At 39.7% G+C, this 20,531-nt stretch overlaps 1 protein-coding gene across 1 annotated transcript in view; it reads right to left on the bottom strand.

Annotated features, from left to right (window-relative positions):
• The window catches only part of GALNT18 (polypeptide N-acetylgalactosaminyltransferase 18), a 475,154-nt gene that overhangs the window by 62,654 nt on the left and 391,969 nt on the right, over nt 1-20,531 (bottom strand). The window contains 1 exon segment of the mRNA XM_043969506.1: nt 19,864-19,959. Within this exon segment, the coding sequence (XP_043825441.1) occupies nt 19,864-19,959 (96 nt within the window).

Genomic DNA, 20,531 nt, shown 5'->3' with positions numbered 1-20,531 from the left:
AAATAGTTATGATGATTACCTATAATGGCAAAATGTATGCTACCTACTCTGCTGGGCTATTGAGAAAAAAAAAATCTTTGTCGAGTTTAAGGTACTATATAAAAGTTATGATAAACAGGATGCTATCAGAAAAACCTGTAAAGACCCACATTAACTGAAGCAGAGATAAATGTACTGTATACAAAATAACAGCATTAGTGTAAGATGATCTGCTGGGAAGCACATGGTTATTTTCAGCAAGGCAATGATCCAATATAACTCTGAAGAACTTATGAAAATTGCCATCTATCTACAGAGAAAGAACTGATCGTATCTGAAAACAGACCGAAACACATTTTTTTTACAATTCCTTAATCTGAAGTTTTGTTTTTATCTGTTTTCTCTCACAACCTAGCCAATGTAGAGATGTTTTCCGTGACTAATGTATAATTTATATTGAATTTCTCAAGTTCTTGGGGTGTAGGAAGGGAGGGAGGAAGAGATGTTGGAACACAAAGTTTTTAAAAAATTGATGTCAAAATTTGCTTTTACATGTAATTTGGAAAATAAAATTAAGAAAAGAATATGAATGGCATGCACTCACCCTCAAAATGGAAGAATTTAGCAGAATTAATTAGAAACCAAAATCCAACAATATGCGGTTTACAAGAGAAACACTTGAAACAGAAAGACACATTTAGAGTTAAAATAAAGAAATGGAGCAGAATCTATTATACTTCAGCTGAAGTAAAAAAGGCAGGGTTAGCAATCATGATTTCATACAAAGCAAAAGCAAAAGCTGTCCTAATTAAAAGAAATAATAAGGGAAACTACATTTTGCTAAAAGGTACTATAAACAATGAAATAATATCAATATTGAACTTATATACACTAAATGGCATAGCATCCAAATTCTTGAAGGAAAAGTTAAATGAATTATAGGAGGAAATAGTAAAACTACACTAGTGTGGGACCTTAATTTACCCCTCTCAATACTAAATAAATCTAACCATAAAATAAAAAAGAAAGGAGTTAAGGAGATGAATAGAATTGTTTAAAACATTAGATATGCTAAGCCTCTGGAGAATAGTAAATGGGATTAGGACATAACAGGAAGCTATACATAACACCTTCACATAATCTCACAAGCAAATAAATGCATAAAACCAGAAATATTAAATGCATCCTTTTTTGGACCATAATGTAATAAAATTACATTAAACAAAGGGTCTTAAACAGTAGAAAACATAGGAATAAATATAACTTTTCTTTAAAAAAATGTTAAGTTGTTCAGTTATTCAGTCATGTCCAACCCTTTGTGACCCTGTGGACTCTGGCATGCCAATACTGTCCATGGAATTTTATTGCCAAAGATACTGGAGTGGCTTCTATTTCCTTCTCCAGTGGATTAAGGCAAACAGAGGTTAAATGACTTGCTCTGGGTCACACAGCTAACAAGTATCTGAGGTTGGATTTGAATTCAGGTCTTCCTGACTCCAGGCCCAGTGCTCTATATGATAAGCTATTTAGCTGATTCCAAAATAAGTAGTATCTATATAAAACCAAGAGTAAGCATTAGCTATAATGGGCATAAACTAGAAGCCTTTCCAATTAGATAAAAGATGAATGTCCATTATTACCACTATTATTCAATATTATACTAGAAATGCTAGCTAGAGAAATAAGACAAGAAAAAAATTAAAGAAATTAGCATTGGCAATGAGGAAACAAAATTATCACTTTTTGAAGATGATATGAAATTCTTGGTTCATTTTTAGTCTTTTTTTCTTTCTTTTTTTTCCCATTTTTTTCATCTTTGATCTTAAAGAACCTCAGAGAATCAACTTAAAAAGTAGTCAAAGCAATGAACAACTTTACTAAAGTTGCAGGATATAAAATGAACTCACATGATCATCAGCATTTCTATTTATTTACCAGCAAAACCCAGCAGGAAGGCATAGAAAAACAAATGCCATTTAAAATAATGGCACAGAGTTTAAAATACTTGGAAGTCTACTTGCCAAGACACACATAGGAACTTTATGAACAAAATTTCAAAACGCTTTTCACACAAATAGGCAAATTTTAACAACTGGAGAAATATCAATTGTTCATGGGTAGGACAAGCCAACATACTAAAAATGACAATTCTACCTAAATTAATTTACTTGTTCAATGTCATACCAGTAAAATTACCAAATAATTATTTTATAGAACTAGAAAAAAAATCACAAAACTCATCTGGAGGAACAAATGATCATGACTAACAAAGGAATCAATGTAAAAGTGAAGATAGGGGCTTAGCAGTACCAGATTTCAAAACATATTACAAAGCAGTTATTATTATTATATGGGGCAATAAGGGTTAAGTGACTTGCCCAGGGTCACACAGCTGGTAAGTGTCAAGTGTCTGAGGCTGGATTTGAACTCAGGTCCTCCTGAATCCAGGGCCAGTGCTTTATTCACTGTGTCACTTAGATGCCTCCCAAAGCAGTAATTATTAAAGAATTTAATATTAGATAAGAAATAGAGTGATTGTTAATGGAATAGATTAGGTACATGATATGTAGAAGCAAATGAACACATCAGTCTAGAATTTGATAAACCCAAAGATCCCAGCTATTGGGACAGGAAATCACAATTTGACAAAAACTTTTGGGAAAATTGGAAAGTTATCTGGCAGAAATTAGTTATAAGCCAACACTTTACACTGTATACAAGATAAGCTCAAAATGCATACATGATTTAGACATAAAGGGTGGTATTATAAGAAGTGGGAGAGCATAGAAAAACAATTACTTGTCAGTTCTGTCAGGAGGAGAAGAATTCATGATCAAACAAGAGAGAGAGATATTTAGGAAGTAAAACAGATAATCTCGATTACATTAAATTAAATTTTTGTACAAATAAAACCAATGCAGACAAAATTAGAAGTACAAAAATGGGAAAGATTGAAGCAAATTTCTCTGATAAAGATCTAATTTCTCAAATATATGGAGAATTGAGTAAAATTTATAAAAATAGGAGCCATTTTCCAGCTGATAAATGGTAAAAGGACATGAATAGGCAGTTTTCAGATAAAGACATCAAAGCTATCAATAGACATATGAAAAATGTGCTAAATCACTAATAATGAAGGGAAATACAAATTGCAAAACTCTGGGGTACCATATCACACTTATATCTAAGATGAGAGAAAAGGAAAATGACAAATGCTGGAGGGGATGTGGGAAAATAGGTACACTAATACATTGTTGATGGAACTCTGAACTAGTCTGAACATTTGGAGAACAATTTGTAACTATGCACAAAGAGCTATAAAATTATACAAAGGGTACTTTCATCCAGCAATGAAATCACTAGGCCTATAACCCAAGGAGAACAAAGAAAAAGGAAAAGGGCTTTTGGGGACAAGAATATTTATAGCAGCTCTTTTTGTGGTGGCAGAGAATTGGAAACTGAGAGGATGCCCATCAATTAGGAAATGGCTGAACAAGTTATGGTATAGGAAAATGATGAAAACTACTGTGCTGTAAGACATGATGAAGGTGATGGTTTCAGAGGGAAAACCCTGGAAAGACTTATCTGAACTGATGCAAAGTGAAGTGTGCAGGACCAAGAGTAAAAGTTACATAGTAATAGCAATGAAAATCAACTGTGAAAGACTTAGCAACTCTGATCCTTAGTATGATCTACTAGAATTCCTTCAAATGACTCATGCCAGTTGTCCTGATCTATATCTTGCCACTGGAAGCAGATGGCTCTGGAGGAGAGAATGAGGCTGGTGATTTTGCCCAGCTCTGCCTCAATGAAATCCAAATCATTTGCAAGTTATGATATCACCTTCCTGGTGTCATGGTTCTTTTTGAGAATGAAAGAAAAAAAAATAACAATATAAATGCTCCCCACCTCTAGATAGAGAACCGATGAACTCAAAATGCAAATTGAAGCATTTTTTTCTTTATTTTCCTTGCTTTAAATTTTTTTGGGGGAACATGGCTAATGCAGAAATATGTTTTGCATGACTTCTTATGTATAATTAGCATCATAGTTCTTGCCTTCTTAATGGAGGGGGGAGGGAGAGAATTTGGAACTGAACATAAAAATAAAAATAAAAAACAACAAAACAAAACAGGACATGGTGGGATCACTAAAAATCAGTACTGATTTACAAGGAGAGGCCAGACCAAACAAACTTTTGGACATACCATACACCTCTAGCTTAGATAAAAATACATATCTTGATTCCTTAGAGGAAGGGTAGGGTCAATCACCAAATAATTCAGAGGTTGAGCTGCTCAGCCATGTCAAGCCTACTTATGCTATTTCACTCAAGGGGACTGCTCTGCAAACAGCCTCAGTGAATCTGGGAAATGACAGATCCAAAATAAACAGCCAAGAAAAAACCAGAATCACAGAATTATAGAGCTAGAGTTGGAAGGGACTTGAAAAGAAGGAAGAAAGGAAGGAAACAAGCATTTATTAAGCATCTATTATTTGCCGGGCATGATGCTAAACACTTGACAAATATTCTCTCATTTGATCCTCAGAACAGTCCTGGAAGGTAGCTTGTTATTATTATCCTCATTTTATAGATGAAGAAACTCAAGCAAACAGATTAAATGACTCATCCAGGGTCACATAGGCAGCATGTTAGTAGGTGTCTGAGGCATTTGGACTTGGGCCTTCATGACTCAAGGCCTAGTGCTATATTTACTGTGCCACTTAGAGATTGACTAGACTAACCCCACTCATATTTTATAGATGAGGAAAGTGAGGATTGTTGAGGTGAAATGATTTGTTCAAACTCAATGAGGTATTCAGTTCAATGGTAGAGGGACTTGAACCCAGATCTTCTGACTCTCAACCCAATACTATTTCCATCATACCTTAATGCCACATGTGGTGGCCCTGAGCTCTCAGTTCTGAGTTTTATTGTTTCATCAGTATGGAACTTCTGCTGGGTAGAATCATTGTCACTGCAGGACCTAAGCCAAGGTCATCAAGGCCCATACCTGTGTCCTATAGTATATAAGTGTAGCCCTGATGTCCCTCAGTGGCTGGGTCACAGCTGTGACAGCCCCGCCCTCATTTAGGCCAAACAGGGGAAGACCACCCTGGAGATCCCATAGTGGGGACAACACAGATTATGGTTCAATTTGTCATGTGCTCAGTACTAGAAAAAGACTTTAATTCACTTTTCAACTGAATCAGATTGGATTTGGGGTCATTCTCAACCTGGAAATGCCAAGAAAAGAGAATTTTGCTGACACACATATCTATTCTGGAGGCCCAAGCCATAAGAGAAAATTATTTTTCACAAATAGAAAAAAGATATTTGGAAACTTTCATTTGTATTGCGTCCTTCACCCAAGCCAGCCTCCACCCCCACATGCTTTTCCAGTGGTTCATAATTTACTTTTGAGGAAATAAACCCGTTCTGGCAATTGATTTAGAAGGTCCAAGGCAGCATCAATTCTCCCTTCATTAATACATCTCTGACCTCAAGGCCTTCTCTCCTGTGTTTCACCCACTCTTCATCCCTATCACTTCCATAGATGGGTTCTTAAGGTGTATCCATAACAAGATGAATAGCAGTGGTATTGGTACAGACACATAAGCTACAGAAGTTTTCTCTGCATCTATAGTTGTCAATTATTTCTCCCCAACAATTTTTTTTGTGGATGTACTTGAGAGGACTGAGTATATACCATGGCTATTCTTGATTTTAAAAAGAATTTTTCCCCCTATGGTATAGTGTAGTGGAAAGAAGGCAAGCTCTGGAATCAGGAACACTTGGGCTAGCTGTGTAACCTTGGGCAATTCACTTTAACTTCTCAATCCCTCCAAGGGACTCTCTAAAATTATGTTACTAAGGATTGTCAGTCTGCATTGGTGTAGTCTACACAGAGACATAATTCTACTAGTGATATCATAGGTCCCAACAACAAAACACCCATACCCATGCACAGAGAGCTTGTTTCCATGATAGGGCCATCAATTTACTGACACTGACTGCGGCTTCCTACATTACTTCTCATAGCATTGTAGGATCCTTTATCTAGAACTCAATGGGATCTTGAAGGTCAGTTACTCTAACATTCAGCACTCCCATTTTATAGATGAGGTAAGTAGGAACCAGAGAATTGAAGCAATTTGACCAATATATTATATCCAAAGAAAAAACAACTTCCTCACTCTCTTGGTCTGATTAGTGACAAGGGGTAGACCATGGTCACCAGTTCATACCACACACAGGTAATGAGCTGCCCTAACAAAGTGTCCTTGGATGAAACCATACCTACTTTCCCCCTAGCCAAGTACTCCCCTATATGAACAGACATAACTTATGTCCTCAGAGTGGATCCCATTACCCTTCATTATCCCTTTACAAAGGGATTTGTCTGAAAGAGATCCACTTGATAAGTGCTTGTCTTGTTTGGCCTCTAGGGGCCCTATGTATGGGAAAGAATGTGCTATCTATAAATCCATAGAGAAAACGTATTGTCTTGATTCTCCCGTAAAACTTCATTCAAAACCAGGTGTTCTCATGCTGTACTGACTTTCTTTGCCAATTCATCATTCATGCCCACTCCCTATGCATGAGTGTGCTCAAGGACTTTCTGTCGGGCCCTCTTCTCACTCTCTCTATGGTCAATGATCTCTATGTGGATGAATGTCAATGTTACATATCAAATCTCAAGATCCAAGTGAGAAGCTAGGTGGTGTGGTGAATAGAATGCTGGCTCTAGAATCAGGAGGACCTGACTTCAAATCTGGCCTCAGATACTTACTAGTTGTGTGACCCTGGGTAAATCACTTAACCTTGTTTTTCTTGGTTTCCTCATCTGCAAAATGAGATGGAAAAGTTAAGGGCAAATCACTCCATTATCTTTGCCAAGAAAACCCCAAATGGGGTCATAAGTAGTCAGACACAACTGCAATGACTGATCCAAGTAAGAGGGGAAAAGATTCATATATAAAAAATATTTATAACAGCTCTTTTATGTGGTGGCAAAAACCTAGAAACTATGGGGGTGCCCATCAATTAGAGAATGGCTGAACAAATTCTGCCTATTGATATAATGGAATATTGTTGTGCCAAAAGAGATGATAAAAGTAGCAGTTTCAGAGAAATCTGGGAAAATCTTTATGAACTGATGGAGAATAATTGAGCAGAACCAGGAGAACAATTTGTACAACTGTTGTTCAGTAATTTAATTTATGTCTGACTCTTTGTGACCCCATATAAGGTTTTATTGGCAGAGATACTGGCGTGCTTTAGTCGTTTCCTTCTCCAGCTCATTTCAGAGATAAAGAAACCAAGGCAAACAGGGTGAAGTGATTTGCTCAGTGTCACACAGCTAGGAAGTGTCTGAGGCCAGACTTGAACTTAGGTCCTCCTGACTCCAGGGCTAGCACTCTATACACTATACCACTTGGCTGCCCAATTCATACAATAAAAATTGCATGGTAAACACAAAGAACTTTGAAAGATTTATGAACTCTGAGCAATGTAATGACCAACCATGACCTTAGAGGACAGATACTATAGAATGCTACCTACTTCTTGACAGAGGAATGATGGACTCAGGATGCAGAACAAGACATGAACTTTTGGACATGGTCAATGCAGAAATTTGTTTTGCTGTTTTATGCATATTTTTACAAGAGTTTTGTTTTTCTTTTTGTTCCAGTGGAGGTGAGGGGAATGAGAGAGAGAGAGAGAGAGAGAGAGAGAGAGAGAGAGAGAGAGAGAGAGAGAGAGAGAGAGAGAGAGAGAGAGAGAGAATGAATGAGAATAAACTTACAAATGCATATAGCTCTAACTTTCTACTGAATTCTAGTCTGGTATTACTAGTTGCTTTCTTGATATCTCTACCTGAATGTTCCATAGGTCTTCTAAAACTCAACATGTGCAAAATTGAACTGATTATTCTTCCTCCAAAATCTTTTTCTTTTCCTAACTTTTCTATTTCTGTTGAGGATGCCATTATCTTTCCAGTTACCCAAGATCACAGCTTAGGGGTCATCCATGATTTTTCTATTTCGCTTCTCCTATATCCAGTCATTTGCCAATTCTTGTTGATTATATCTCTGTGACATCTCCTGCATCTCTCTTTCCACTCACAGTTACTGTTCTGAATGAGGCCCTCCCCCCACCCATTACCTTTTCATTGGATTATTGAAATAACTTCCAAATCTCTTCAGTTTCTCCTTTTTCCAATCCCTCCTCCATATAGATACCAAATTAATATTTGTAGTGGTCATATTACTCCCTGTTCAAGAAGTTTAAGGGACTCCCTATTGTGCCTAGGATAAAATAACTCCTCTGCTGGACATACAAAGTCAATACTATCTTTTTAGTCTGAATTCATCTTACCTCCCCCTCACATAGTCTACATTTCAGCCTGATTGGTCTGCCTACTCTTTCTCCTCGAAGATATTCCATTTCCTACCCCTTTGTTTTAGCACAGGCCATACCACATGCATGATGTGCTCCCTCTCATTTTTACCTTAGGATTCTCAAGCTCCCTTCAAAGCTCAGTTCTAGGGCCATTTTCTTCAGAAGTCTTTCCCCAGATATCTCAGGTTGCAAGAACCCTCCCTGACAATTCCATTGTGTTTACTTCATCGTATACATGCTATTCTTGGCTAGTAGAATGTAAACTCCTTCAGAGCAGCCATTGTTTTATTTCTTCTTCTTTGCATTTCCAGTGACTACCACAGTGTCTGACACATACTCAAATACTAATTGATTGGAGAATTTACTCCAACTATGCAGAACACATCTATGCCTGTCCAATTTATGTGATTTTTAGCTATGTTATCCCAAGAGGTCCATCCAATTTAGTAGAGACCTTTCTTGCTTTCTCCCAGCATCACATGAGTTCCCCTAGTCACACACTAGCCCATTTTCTCTTCCTATAATACAGTTCCTTAACCATGCCATAAACTCTTGTTTTCCTTTGATTTCATCATGATTTCATGATCTCATCATGTCACGATTATATTTTGCATAGCCTATTTGTACCCACCATAAACCTCTCCCCTGCCCTCCATGTGATCCTCATGTCTAGTTCTTCAAAGGCATTGGTGTTTCATATTTTGTTGCAGTATGGCAACACCAGTAAAATATTAGAATTGAAAAGATGGGCCTCTGCTTTCATGGGAAATTTGAGGTCGGTAAAAGAGCTTTGCAATTTCCCAAAAGAAATTCAGGTCTCTCTCTTGCCTGGCACATAATAGGTGCTTAACAAATGCTTATTGGATGGATGTTGGGTAAATCCATTCCTCTCCCCATCTATCTTAGTTCCTGGATGGAAAGGGACTGGAGAAGTATTAAGCTTACCTTGGTTTCTAAGCAAGAAAAATGAAGCAGAAAACAAAGAGTTGAATCCTGGTACATGAACCTAAGACATTTTCTTCTCTGTGTTGGCTGACATATGGAAGTATCCAATCCTGAAGCATTTCAAATAAGTACCACAATTCTCCCATTTCCTAAAGCCACATGCAAAGTTTGGATGTGCTACTGATACATGGGGAGTTACAAGCTTAATGCCTGTGTGCTGAATGGAGGGGCAGTGACATTAGTGTCAGGGCCATCATAAGCATGCTGAGCAAATAGAGGTGAGGGGGCCAAATCTAGGGGGGCTGAATACAGTCATTAGAACCTTCCTTGGGTGGCTGCAGGCTGTTATACATCTCCCATTGAGCTGACAAGCCTGTCATCCCAGTCCTAGCCTTGCCTTGCTTGTTTATTCTACTGCCAAAAAGAAATGCAAATGAGATCCTTTATAAAACAGAATAAGAAATTAGCTGCAGAGTTAACCCAGAGTGAAGAGACAAGCCCTGAGTCCCTCTCTTTGGGAATGTGAGAACCATCAGCCCAACCCAACAGGCATCATTGGGGAACCATCTATAAATCAATCCAGAGCAACCTCAATGAAGGTAGCAAACAAGGAAAGGAGAGGGAGAAAACTACTTTTTACTCTTCACCAAGATAGACACTGTGAAAATTAGGAAGCTATAATGTGGGAAGAACAGCATTAGGGATGCCCCCAAATTCATACCAGACACAATCTTAGTAAAGAACCAGTAATAATAAAACACATGATCTCAAATGTTTATACACACATACATGATCTTGGGTAACAGGCAAAATGAACTGGTGACCCTAAGGCAAAGAGATAAATTTGACCTCAGAGACATCACTGAGGCTTGGTGGGATGAAAATGATCACTGGAATATGGCTCTTAAAGACCATGTCTCATTCAAAAAAGAATCGAATGCCAATAGCTCTGTCTATTAAAAAGATAAATTCATGTGAGGAAATTCAGAAAACATGGTAGATAACAGTTTGTGTGCAAATTAACAGGGGCAGGAAAAGAAGAGATTGTTTTTGGAGTACCTGACAGATAAGGAGTTTGGGAAACAGATCACAAACCTGACACAGAGGATGATTCAGGAGTGATATGGGACTTCGATTATGCATACATCTGCTAGAGTCCCCTCCCATCTCTCTCTCTCTCTCTCTCTCTCTCTCTCTCTCTCTCTCTCTCTCTCTCTCTCTCTCTGTGTGTGTGTGTGTGTGTGTGTGTGTGTGTGTGCCAAAGGCAAAGAAGCTAATAGTATCTCAATGTTGCTCTAATGATAATTCTATTTATTGAAAGTTACGGGAACCAATATTCTATATTCTCCCCGATGATGGAGAACTGCTTGTTGGGAGTGGGGTAGGTGGAAATGATGGGAGCCCTGGGGGAAAGTGACCACTTCAACTTAGAATGACAGAGAAGATAGGAAAGCCAGGCATTGTCTAACAGGCACACTATATTTTTGGAGAGCAGATTTGAAAGGGTTCAGAGAAAGCACAGGTAGGATTCCTTGGAATAAAATTTTTTGCAGAAATTCAGCCTCCAAGGTTCTCAATAATAAAATTCTAAAGACATGAAGAAAATCTTTCTTATGAGGAAGAAGGTGAAGAGGTTGTCTAAAGAGACCACTATGATACACAGGGAATTCATCAACAAACTTAGATTTTTAAAAGTCAAGTACAGAAGGTGGAATCAAGGCAACAAACAGAGATGGAATGAATATGAAAGTTTGGCATGGTCCTGTAAGAATCCTGTCAGGAGTGCTAAATCTCAGAATGAGCTGAGGCTAGCAATGAGAGCTAAGAATAACTAGAGGGATTTTAAAAGCTCTATTCGGGCAGGGGGAAGGAAGATGAAAGAAGGGATAAGTCTATTGCTCAGAATGGATGGGACAAAGATAATACATAATGGAGAGAAAGCAGAGCTGCTCAACACTTCTTTTGTTTCTATTTTTTCTTCCTAGGACAAGGATTTTTGAACTGTAAAGGAGAGAACAAAAATGGCTAATGGGGAATTGATATCCAAGATAATTAGGAGGATAATGAGAGTGAAAAACAATGAATTTTTAAAAATAGAATGTTAAGCTACTCTTGATGAGTTCAAGTTACCAGGTCCAGATGAATTACATCCTCAGGTGCTGAAAGAACCCAAGAAATGTGATTGATGAACATCTGCCAATGCTCTTGGAAAGATCCTGGAGAATAGGAGAGGAACCACAGGATGGGAGAAGGCCAAATATTCCCATGTTCAGAAAATAGAAAGTGCCTGTAATCTCTGCTATTAGGGAGGCTGATACTGGTGAATCCCTTGCGTCTGGGAGTTCTGAGCTTCAATGGGACTAAAACTAATTGAGTGTCCACACTAAACTTAATACCAATATGTTAAGCCCTTGTAAGGAAGGAGATGGTAGGCTGCCTAAGGAGGCATGAACCAGTACAGGTTAGAAATTGAATAGCTTAAAGCTGCTATGTCCATCCACTGTGAGGTTGGGTTGGTCCATGAATGGTTTTTGCACTTCTGACTTAGGTAAGATAAAGACACCCATTTTTAAAAAAGGAAACGAATACAGACTGCAAACTATGGGTCAGTGGGCTTGAATTAGTTTCCTAACAAAATTTTAGAACAGATTATTAAAAGGGTGGTTAACACACATGTGGAAAAGGACATCAAGAAGAGATTATGGAAGACTAATCTTGACTTTCTTGATGGCTTTTCCAAACCAAGTAGATTAGAGGAATAGTTTATATATAGTTTACCTATATTATAGTAAAACATATGACAAAGACTCACATGTTATTCTTGTGAACAAAGTAGACAGATGAGAGATACATTATGATATTTTAGGTGTATTAAGAACTGGTTGAATGGCTAGATTCAATAGTTTAGTCAATAGACTAAAAGTTTAGAAAACATTGGATACCAGCTTAAAAGGAAGTCTCCAGTGGAATACTCTGGAGATCTGTGCTTGACCCTAAGATGTTCAATATTTTAATCAATGGCTTGGATAAATTAATAAATGTCAAACTTATCATGTCCTTAAGATGACAAAAATCTGGGATCATAATGATCAAGATAATAGTTACAGGAGTAAATTCTGGGTTCAATCCAATAAAGTGAAATTTAATAGAAATAAGTGTAAAGTCTTACACTTGGGTATAATAGATGATGAATTAGACCTGTCTTTTATTCCAATCAGTATTAATCAATCAGTCTGATATGATTCCACAGGGGTAGTGTTTATAATTTCTGTATATTAGGACCCAGATCTGTGTACTGCCAGTTAGGAAGTTCACTTGCCTAACCACAAGAATGCTAATAACCAAGCACAGCATGAGTGGGAAACTTTGGAATGATATGGAAAGTCCCCTAATTTATTTTTGTACTTCCAAACTACTCTCTCTTGTCCAACATGATCAGGTGACCATCTTATGACCATTTAGTAAGTGGAGATGACCCTTGCCTTGCCCACCTTGTGACCACCCATGCTGATGCATCATTTCTGGCCCTCTTACAGGGTCAAAATCAAGGTTCATCAACCCATGAAATTCTGTATTTTCTTTTGCCTCTTCTGAGTGTCTGCGTATTAAATCCTGCAAAAGTATGGCCCTGGGGAAAGGAAGAATCTCAGATCATGAGGAAGATATGAGGTCTTCTTCGTGGGAAGGGGCCACGGACCCTTTAATGAAGTGCTATTGTATTGGAACTCTGCCTTGGTGGTTTTTCTTGCAGATTAGACAATTTTGGACGCCACATGGGTTTGAGAAAATCACCTTCAAAAATAGAAACTAGGAGATGAATAGGGCTATTCATCAGTTTGTCTGAAACACAGCTTAGTATTTTATTGAGTTACAAGCTTAACATAAGTCAAAAGTTGAATTCAGTAGCCAAAAACATCTGAGTTAATCATAGGCTGTATCAAGAGAGGAAGAGTTCTCAGAACTAGGTGAAGATCATGCTATATTTTTCCTTAGTCAGACACAATCTAGAGTATTATCTTCAGTCCTGGGCAGCACATTTTAGGAAGGATGGTGATAATCTGGAGGGCATCCACCAGGGGTAGCCAGGATGGCGTAAGGCCATTCAATCATGCCATTGTTCAGTCTGAAGAACAAAAGACTCGGTGCAATAGTTCTGGGATCTGTGAACTTAAAAATTGACGTGTATTCCAATATAGTTTCCTTTGTAGTCTTCTGCATTTTATTTTCTGCACTTAAAGACATTATTATGAGAAGGGGTCCATAGGCTCTACCAGGCTTCCAAAGAAGTCCATAACATAAAAATGTTAAGAACCCCTGACCCCCAAGTCATGAAAGTAATGAACATGAAAGTCATCTCCAAGTACTTGAAAGATAGTTATTTTCGTTTTTTTGTTTTGTTTTGTTTTTTTTGTTTGTTTTGTTTTGTTTTATTTGGTGAGGCAATTGGGGTTAAGGATTTGAATTCAGGTCCTCCTGAATCCAGGGCTGGTGCTTTATCCACTGCACCGCCTAGCTGTCCTGAAAGAAAGTTATTTTCAAGGAGATTTGGACTCGATCTCCTTTCTCTAGGAGGGGAGAACTAGAGAACAAATAATGAGAGTTACAGAGGACATTTAGTTTCCATTTAAGGCAAGCCTCCCTACCAATTAGAACTATCTAAAGTGGAATGGATTGCCTCAAAAGGAACTGGGTTCCCCCTCATTGGAAACCTTCAAGCTAAGATTAGATGACCATTGGTTGGGTATTTTATAGAGAGGAGTCTTGCTTGGGTATGGGTTAAGCTCAGTGGTGTGCAGGTATATAACAACCAAATATCTAAAATATCTATGGAAAATACACTTTTAAGTTTAATCTGTGTTATTACTGTTTCTCCATCACTTTCTTTCTTTTATTTTTTTGCAGGGCAATGAGGGTTAAGTGACTCGCCCAAGGTTACACAGCTAATAAGTGTCAAGTGTCTAAGGATTTGAACTCAGGTCCTCCTGAATCCAGGGCTGGTGCTTTATGCACTGAACCACCTAGCTGCACCCCCCATCACTTTCTTTCTTTCTTTTTTTTTTTTTGGTGAGGCAATTGAGGTTAAGTGACTTGCCCAGGGTCACACAGCTAGTAAGTGTCAAATGTCTGAGGCTGGATTTGAACTCAGGTACTCCTGACTCCAGGGCCGGTGCTCTATCCACTGTGCCACCTCACTGCCCCCCATCACTTTCTTAAGTCTAAAACTTGTATTGCAAATGTAACAATCAACTCTTGCAAGCCACTCTTGTCTTCCAATTCTGTGCGTAATCAATACCACTACTTGTCTCTTTTTTTCTTTTCTTCCATTATATGAATTTTTCTTAGAAGTCAACTATTGACTCAGATAGCCTACAACTGCAAGAACATAAGAATGAGCAGGAATATGTCTTATGGAGGAGCACATCCCTTGGGCATCCCATCCAAACTGTGAACTCCCCACCAGGATTAAAGTTTTTCCAGTCCCTTCCCTTTCCCACATAGTAGATCAAAGTTAAAGAGATACCCAATCTAGAGTTACAAATACAAGCACCATTGGATCTGGAGGAAGATTGGATGGAATCACCTTAGGAAAGGCAGGAATGAGAAGTATCCTTGGAGGGTTCCCAGTGAAATTCTAGGAGGAAAATAGGAAAAGCACTACTCTGATACTTGCTGATCTTCATTTCCTTATCTGTAAAATGGAGTCAAGAATTCCTTATAGGATTGCTTTGCAACTCAAATAAAATTATATATAAAGTTCATATAAAACTTTAAAGAGCTATATAGATATTAGTGGTTATTCTTGTTATAGGTGGTTATAGTAGTATTGTTATTGTGGCATTATTTGATGTGGAGAGGAAAACATGCTAGTAACATTCAAATATGTTAACATCATCTGAACCATTCCAACTTATCCCTTGCTCTTGCAAATTTCCCAAGGAGGACTGGGATGGCAGTGACTGACTATTATGGTAAGATATACACCAAACATTGTTGTGGCTTAACTATATCCATGAAAACTACCATAGAGAAGGCTCAATTGGTGTATTTTCAGGTACCACCACTGCCACCTGCTTCAGGATTATGAGGAGCTCTCTGACCTAGACACTGGACTGAGGGTTTCTGAGGTCACTCATGGATATCAGCTCTTCTCAGGGGAAGTTACATAAAAGGTAGCTCAGAGAATAAAAGTTACAGCTTTAGCTTTGTTTATATTTATGTCTGCCTTGTTTTCCTCTTTTCTAAGAGGAAAATGCTCAGGATGCCTTTACTTTAGATCTCTGAGTGGGAAGGGAAAGGAACAGAGAATATATGAGGGGGAATTGCACCATAACATTCTATCCTGGGCAGCTAGGTGGTACAATGGATAGAGCACTGGGCCTGGAGTCAGAAAGACCAGTCTTCATCCTTCATTTTCTTTTTTTTTTCTTTTTTTTTGGTGAGACAATTGGGGTTAAGTGACTTGCCCAGGGCCACACAGCTAGTAAGTGTCAAGTGTCAGAGAATGGATTTGAACTCAGATCCTCCTGACTCCAGGGCCGGTGCTCTATCTACTGTACCACTTAGCTGCCCCTCATCCTTCATTTTCAAATAGGACCAGTGACATCAGGATGTGATGGGTGATGTCTTGACTTGCGCATGAATTGGATTTAAGAGAGGCAGAGTTCTACAAAGTTATCAGCTTCTCTCTTTCTTCCAGAGTCATCAAGGTCCAGTGGCAGAACAAACATCAAGATGACAAGTGATGGTTCAGGATGCAACTCACTATACAATACTCACCACAAAAGCACAGCCACTGTTGGTTTTCACAATTCCACACAAGTTAAAGCAAAATTGTCCCCCAGCCATAGTTAGGAGAGCCATTAGGTGAATCCCATAAGTGTTCAGTAAAAGGGAGTTAGTGGGGGAGGGAGGTGCCTGACCTCAGTCAGGTGGAGGGCTTTGCTAGCATCTCTGTGAAAAGAGACTCCAGCTTTAAAGCTGAAAGAGGCCTTAGGGTCAGTTAAGATCTGAGTTCAAATACAACCTTGGATACTTACTAGCTGTGTGACCCTGGGCAAGTCACCTCACCCTGTTTGCCTTAATTTACTTTCTGTAAAAATGAGCTAGAGAAGGAAAATGCAAACCACTCCAATATTTTTGCCAAGAAAATCCAAAATGGATTCATGAAGAGTCAAGCACCACTGAAACAACTGAGTGATAACAACAGCAATACTGTATCCTGGTCAAAGATTTGGATGGGGAGGAGAAGAGATGACACAGAGACAACATAGAATGCAAATGATGATGATGAGGGGAATTTGATGGGAAAAAGAGGGATATAGTTAGGAATGGGAATAAAGATGGGAGTTGCATAGGGAGATATGTGTTTGAAAATGGGGTAGGGATGATGACAGTGATGGGATGAGTTGTGGTGGAGATATGGATATGGATGGGGACAGGATGGAATAGATGCTACTAGGAATGAGAATAAGATGGGAGGAAGAGGATGCTCAGTATAGGGATGTTTACATATGGGGGTAAGTAGCCCATTGTAATGGACTAAGATGGAGATGGGGTAGAGATGGTTGGTGCTCATCCAAATAAGGAGAACACGAGATGGAGATTGGTCTTAAAGAGAAGGAATTCGAGGACACTTTGAGATTTAGATTAGGTGACCTCAAAGGTCCCTTTGGGTTTAAAGGGACTTCAAGAGAGGCCACTTGGTGTAGCAGAAATAACAATGAATTTGGGGGCTGAAGGCCCTGGATAGCATTCCCCATTCTGTTACTGTCAATGTCACCTCAGTCAAATCTGTTCTCTTTGGACTTCCTCTGCTATAAAATAAGAAGGCTGGTAGACGATTTCAAATGTCTCTTCCATTTCTAAATTCTATGAAGCGGGAAGTACCTTATTCAGCAAAGGGGTAGGGAATAAACAGAGGAAAGCAAAAATAAATATCCTCTCAACCTGAGAAAACATTCACACATGTAAAGTCAATCATCTGAGGAAAAGAGAATGACAAGTTTGCCACCATCTTAAAAGAAGGAGAAGAATAATTTCTTGCTAAAACTGAGCCTCCTTGGAGATAGGATTACCCAATCATAGGAAATCTGTGAAGTCTTTACCTCCTGAAAATCCCAGCTGCTCACACCTGAGGAAAAGGAAAGAATCCTTGAGCGAAGCCATCCCCCTAAAATCAGTGGGCGTGTGAAGATGAAATGGAATGGTGTAGACTCCCAGGAGGGCTCATAGTGGGAGAGGATGAAGAGAAGTGGGGGCTCCCCCCCTGACAGCTTTAATGCTTATCTGCTTCCGCCAGTCCTGGTGTCTTTGTCCCTAGAGAGGCTGCTATCTATGCAGGTGTGAGACCCAGCATGATCCTTCTCTCCTCTCTCTCTGGACCACCTCACTGGCTTTACCAACCAACTCTGATTATAGCAGCATAGAATTAAAGCTAGAAGGGGTCTTAGAGGCTTTCTACTCCAACCTCTTCATTTTACAGATGAAGAAACAGGAGCCCAAAGAATTTAAGTGATTCAACCTAGGTCATGCAGATAGTAATAGAGTCCAAATTTGAACCCAAATTTTCCCACTCCAGAGACAGAGATCTTTCCAAGGTCCCACTTTGCTTCTCTGATTCTTATTGGGGATATTAAGGCCTGAAGAGGTAAACATTTTCTTTCTCCATCAGTGGCTTCCTTCCATCTCGCAGATAGGTGGCACAATGTGCCAGGCATTGTGCTAAGTGCTTTCCAAATATAATCTGACTTGATCATATCCAATTAGTAAGATGTGGGTCTGAGAACTGACCCCGGCTTTGTCTGACTCCTGATTTCCATTCAGCAATGCTCCTGCTCAGATCTCCCCAGGATATCCCATTTCCCTAGGGCTCCAGCCAGGCCACTGATTCTAGAATTCAGAGGCTAATCAGAGGTGCTTTAATGTTATGCTAGACAGATACGCAAAGTCCTGAGACCAGCACTGTACATTGAGTATCGTAGGTGCTTGGAAAATATTTGATGATTGGAGCATTTGGCATTCTCCCCAGGGGTCCCACTGATAACATTAGGCTACTCTCTTTGAGGGAGATGTCTCAAGGGGCTCTGGGTATTCATGACTTGTTCCCAATGGGAGCAGGAGCTTTCTCCGCTATGAAATCAAGTCATGGTCTCCAACTGTGATGCCTGAAGAAGCCCAAGTGGGGGTCCTTAACACTCAATTCGGGAATTCAACAAGCATTTATGGAGTGAACACACTCCATATGGGCAGACATTGTCAGGCTCTGCAGATACTGACAAAATGAAACAACCCCCCCACCCCATGCCCTCAAGAGGCTAACATTCCACCAGGGAAAACAATATACATGAAGGTAAGTAAATACAAAATGTATACATTTGAGTCAGGCTTAGATATAACAAAATACAATAGAAACAATGATCCAGGGGCAGCTAGGTGGTGCAGTGGATAAAGCACTGGCCCTGGATTCAGGAGGACCTGAGGTCAAATCCGGCCTTGGACACTTGACACTTACTATCTGTGTGACCCTGGGCAAGTCACTTAACCCCAATTGACTCACAAAAAAAAAGAAAAAGAAACAATGATCCATGACGGATAGAGTTGGCTTTGGAATCAGGAAGACATGGGTTCAAATGCTGTTTCTGACACAACTGTCTATGTGACCCTGGGCAAGTCATTTATGTCTTACTGACCAGGCAACTCTAAGATCATACTTGAAGAAAAGGTGGGGAAGCTAGATGGCACAGTGGGTAGAGCACTGTAACTGAAGTTAGGAGGATCTAAGTTCAAATTTCACCTTACTTACTAGCTATGTGACCTTGGGCAAGTCACTTAACCCCAACTGCCTTAAAACACCTGAGGCCATCTCCAGTTGTCCTGATTTAAATCTTGCCATAAGATCCAGATGGCTCTGGAGGAGACAGTGAGGTTGGTGACCTTGCACCCTCCCTCACTTAAATCCAATTCACTGCAAGTCATGACATCACCCTGATGTCACGGTCCTCTTTGAGAACAAGGAGGAAAACACCAGGAACAACAACCTGGCAACTCTGAGATCATACTTGCAAAGGTACAGCTCTGCATCTAGAGAGGAAGTCTATAACTGGAAGATCTTTATAACAATGAAACCACAAGTTTAGTTTAAAAAAAAAAGGATAAGAACCTCAGGGCAGAGCCCCATATTATGCTGTCTGAGCTCCTTACCAGATCTCACAGAGGCAGGAAAGAACTTTGGTCCTTTTCAGACACCCCCTTGCTCCCAGAGCCTTGATGACTTGCAGATTTTTATGGCAAAAGTTTGTCATCTCCTTCCTTTCTATCCCCTGAATGTCCCCTGATTCCCAATGGGCAGCCAAAGAGTGGAGTCCTGATGCTGGCTGTTTCCCCCAGGCTTTCTCCCCTTGTGAGGCACGGCATTCTAGCTCATTGCCCTGACCTCCCCTACTCCCTCCCCATTCATTTCCTGTACCCAGCATCATGATCCAAGCTGCAACAGCAAATGGATATCTACCTCTGACGTCCTCCACGTGACTCACCTGCGGGGTCATGCCGTGACACAAGTACATGATAGGAACATTTTCTGTATCTGGTCCTTGATCGAGACATAAGTCACTCTTCAGGGAATTCTGCAGCTGGGACACAGAAAGAAGAGGTAATAAGAGGGGGAAGAAAGGGGTAAAAATGAATGAATCAAGCCAAGAGAAGTGAGCATTCCATGGAGAATGCTTTCATTTTCCATGATAAAACCACGAGGTCTCCAAATGCCATGGAAACCAGCGAGTCTGGGCATTTCGGAAACAGTTGCTGTTTGAAGGAGAAAGTCAGGACTTGGTAAGGCACAGACCGAAGTTTAGTGGCCGAGGCTTCATGGAGAATAGGAAATAGGCTGATGTATGATTCATGAAATCCCAGCATTGGGAGTTAGAAATCCCAGTCAATGCAAGCTGCTCTCATCCCCTCATTTCACAGGAGAGCACACTGCGACCCGGAGACAGGTGGGGACTTACCCGCATGGCAATGCACAGCTCATGGATAGTGCAGATGGGGTTCAAACCCAGATATTCCGACTCTGAACACAGCGTTCTTTCAGCTGTGACACACTGCCTCCCTCTCCAGCTCTATGGGATGTTCTGACATGTCCTATAAAGCGAGCCTGGGAGCAGAACTCTCCACTGCCTCTGCCCAGGTGGGTGTGAAGCCATAA

Source organism: Dromiciops gliroides, chromosome 6, assembly GCF_019393635.1.
Source record: "Dromiciops gliroides isolate mDroGli1 chromosome 6, mDroGli1.pri, whole genome shotgun sequence".
NCBI classification, from domain to species: Eukaryota; Metazoa; Chordata; class Mammalia; order Microbiotheria; family Microbiotheriidae; genus Dromiciops; species Dromiciops gliroides.
The sequence above is the reverse complement of the archived record's forward strand: the minus strand, read 5'-3'. Positions and strand labels throughout refer to the sequence as shown.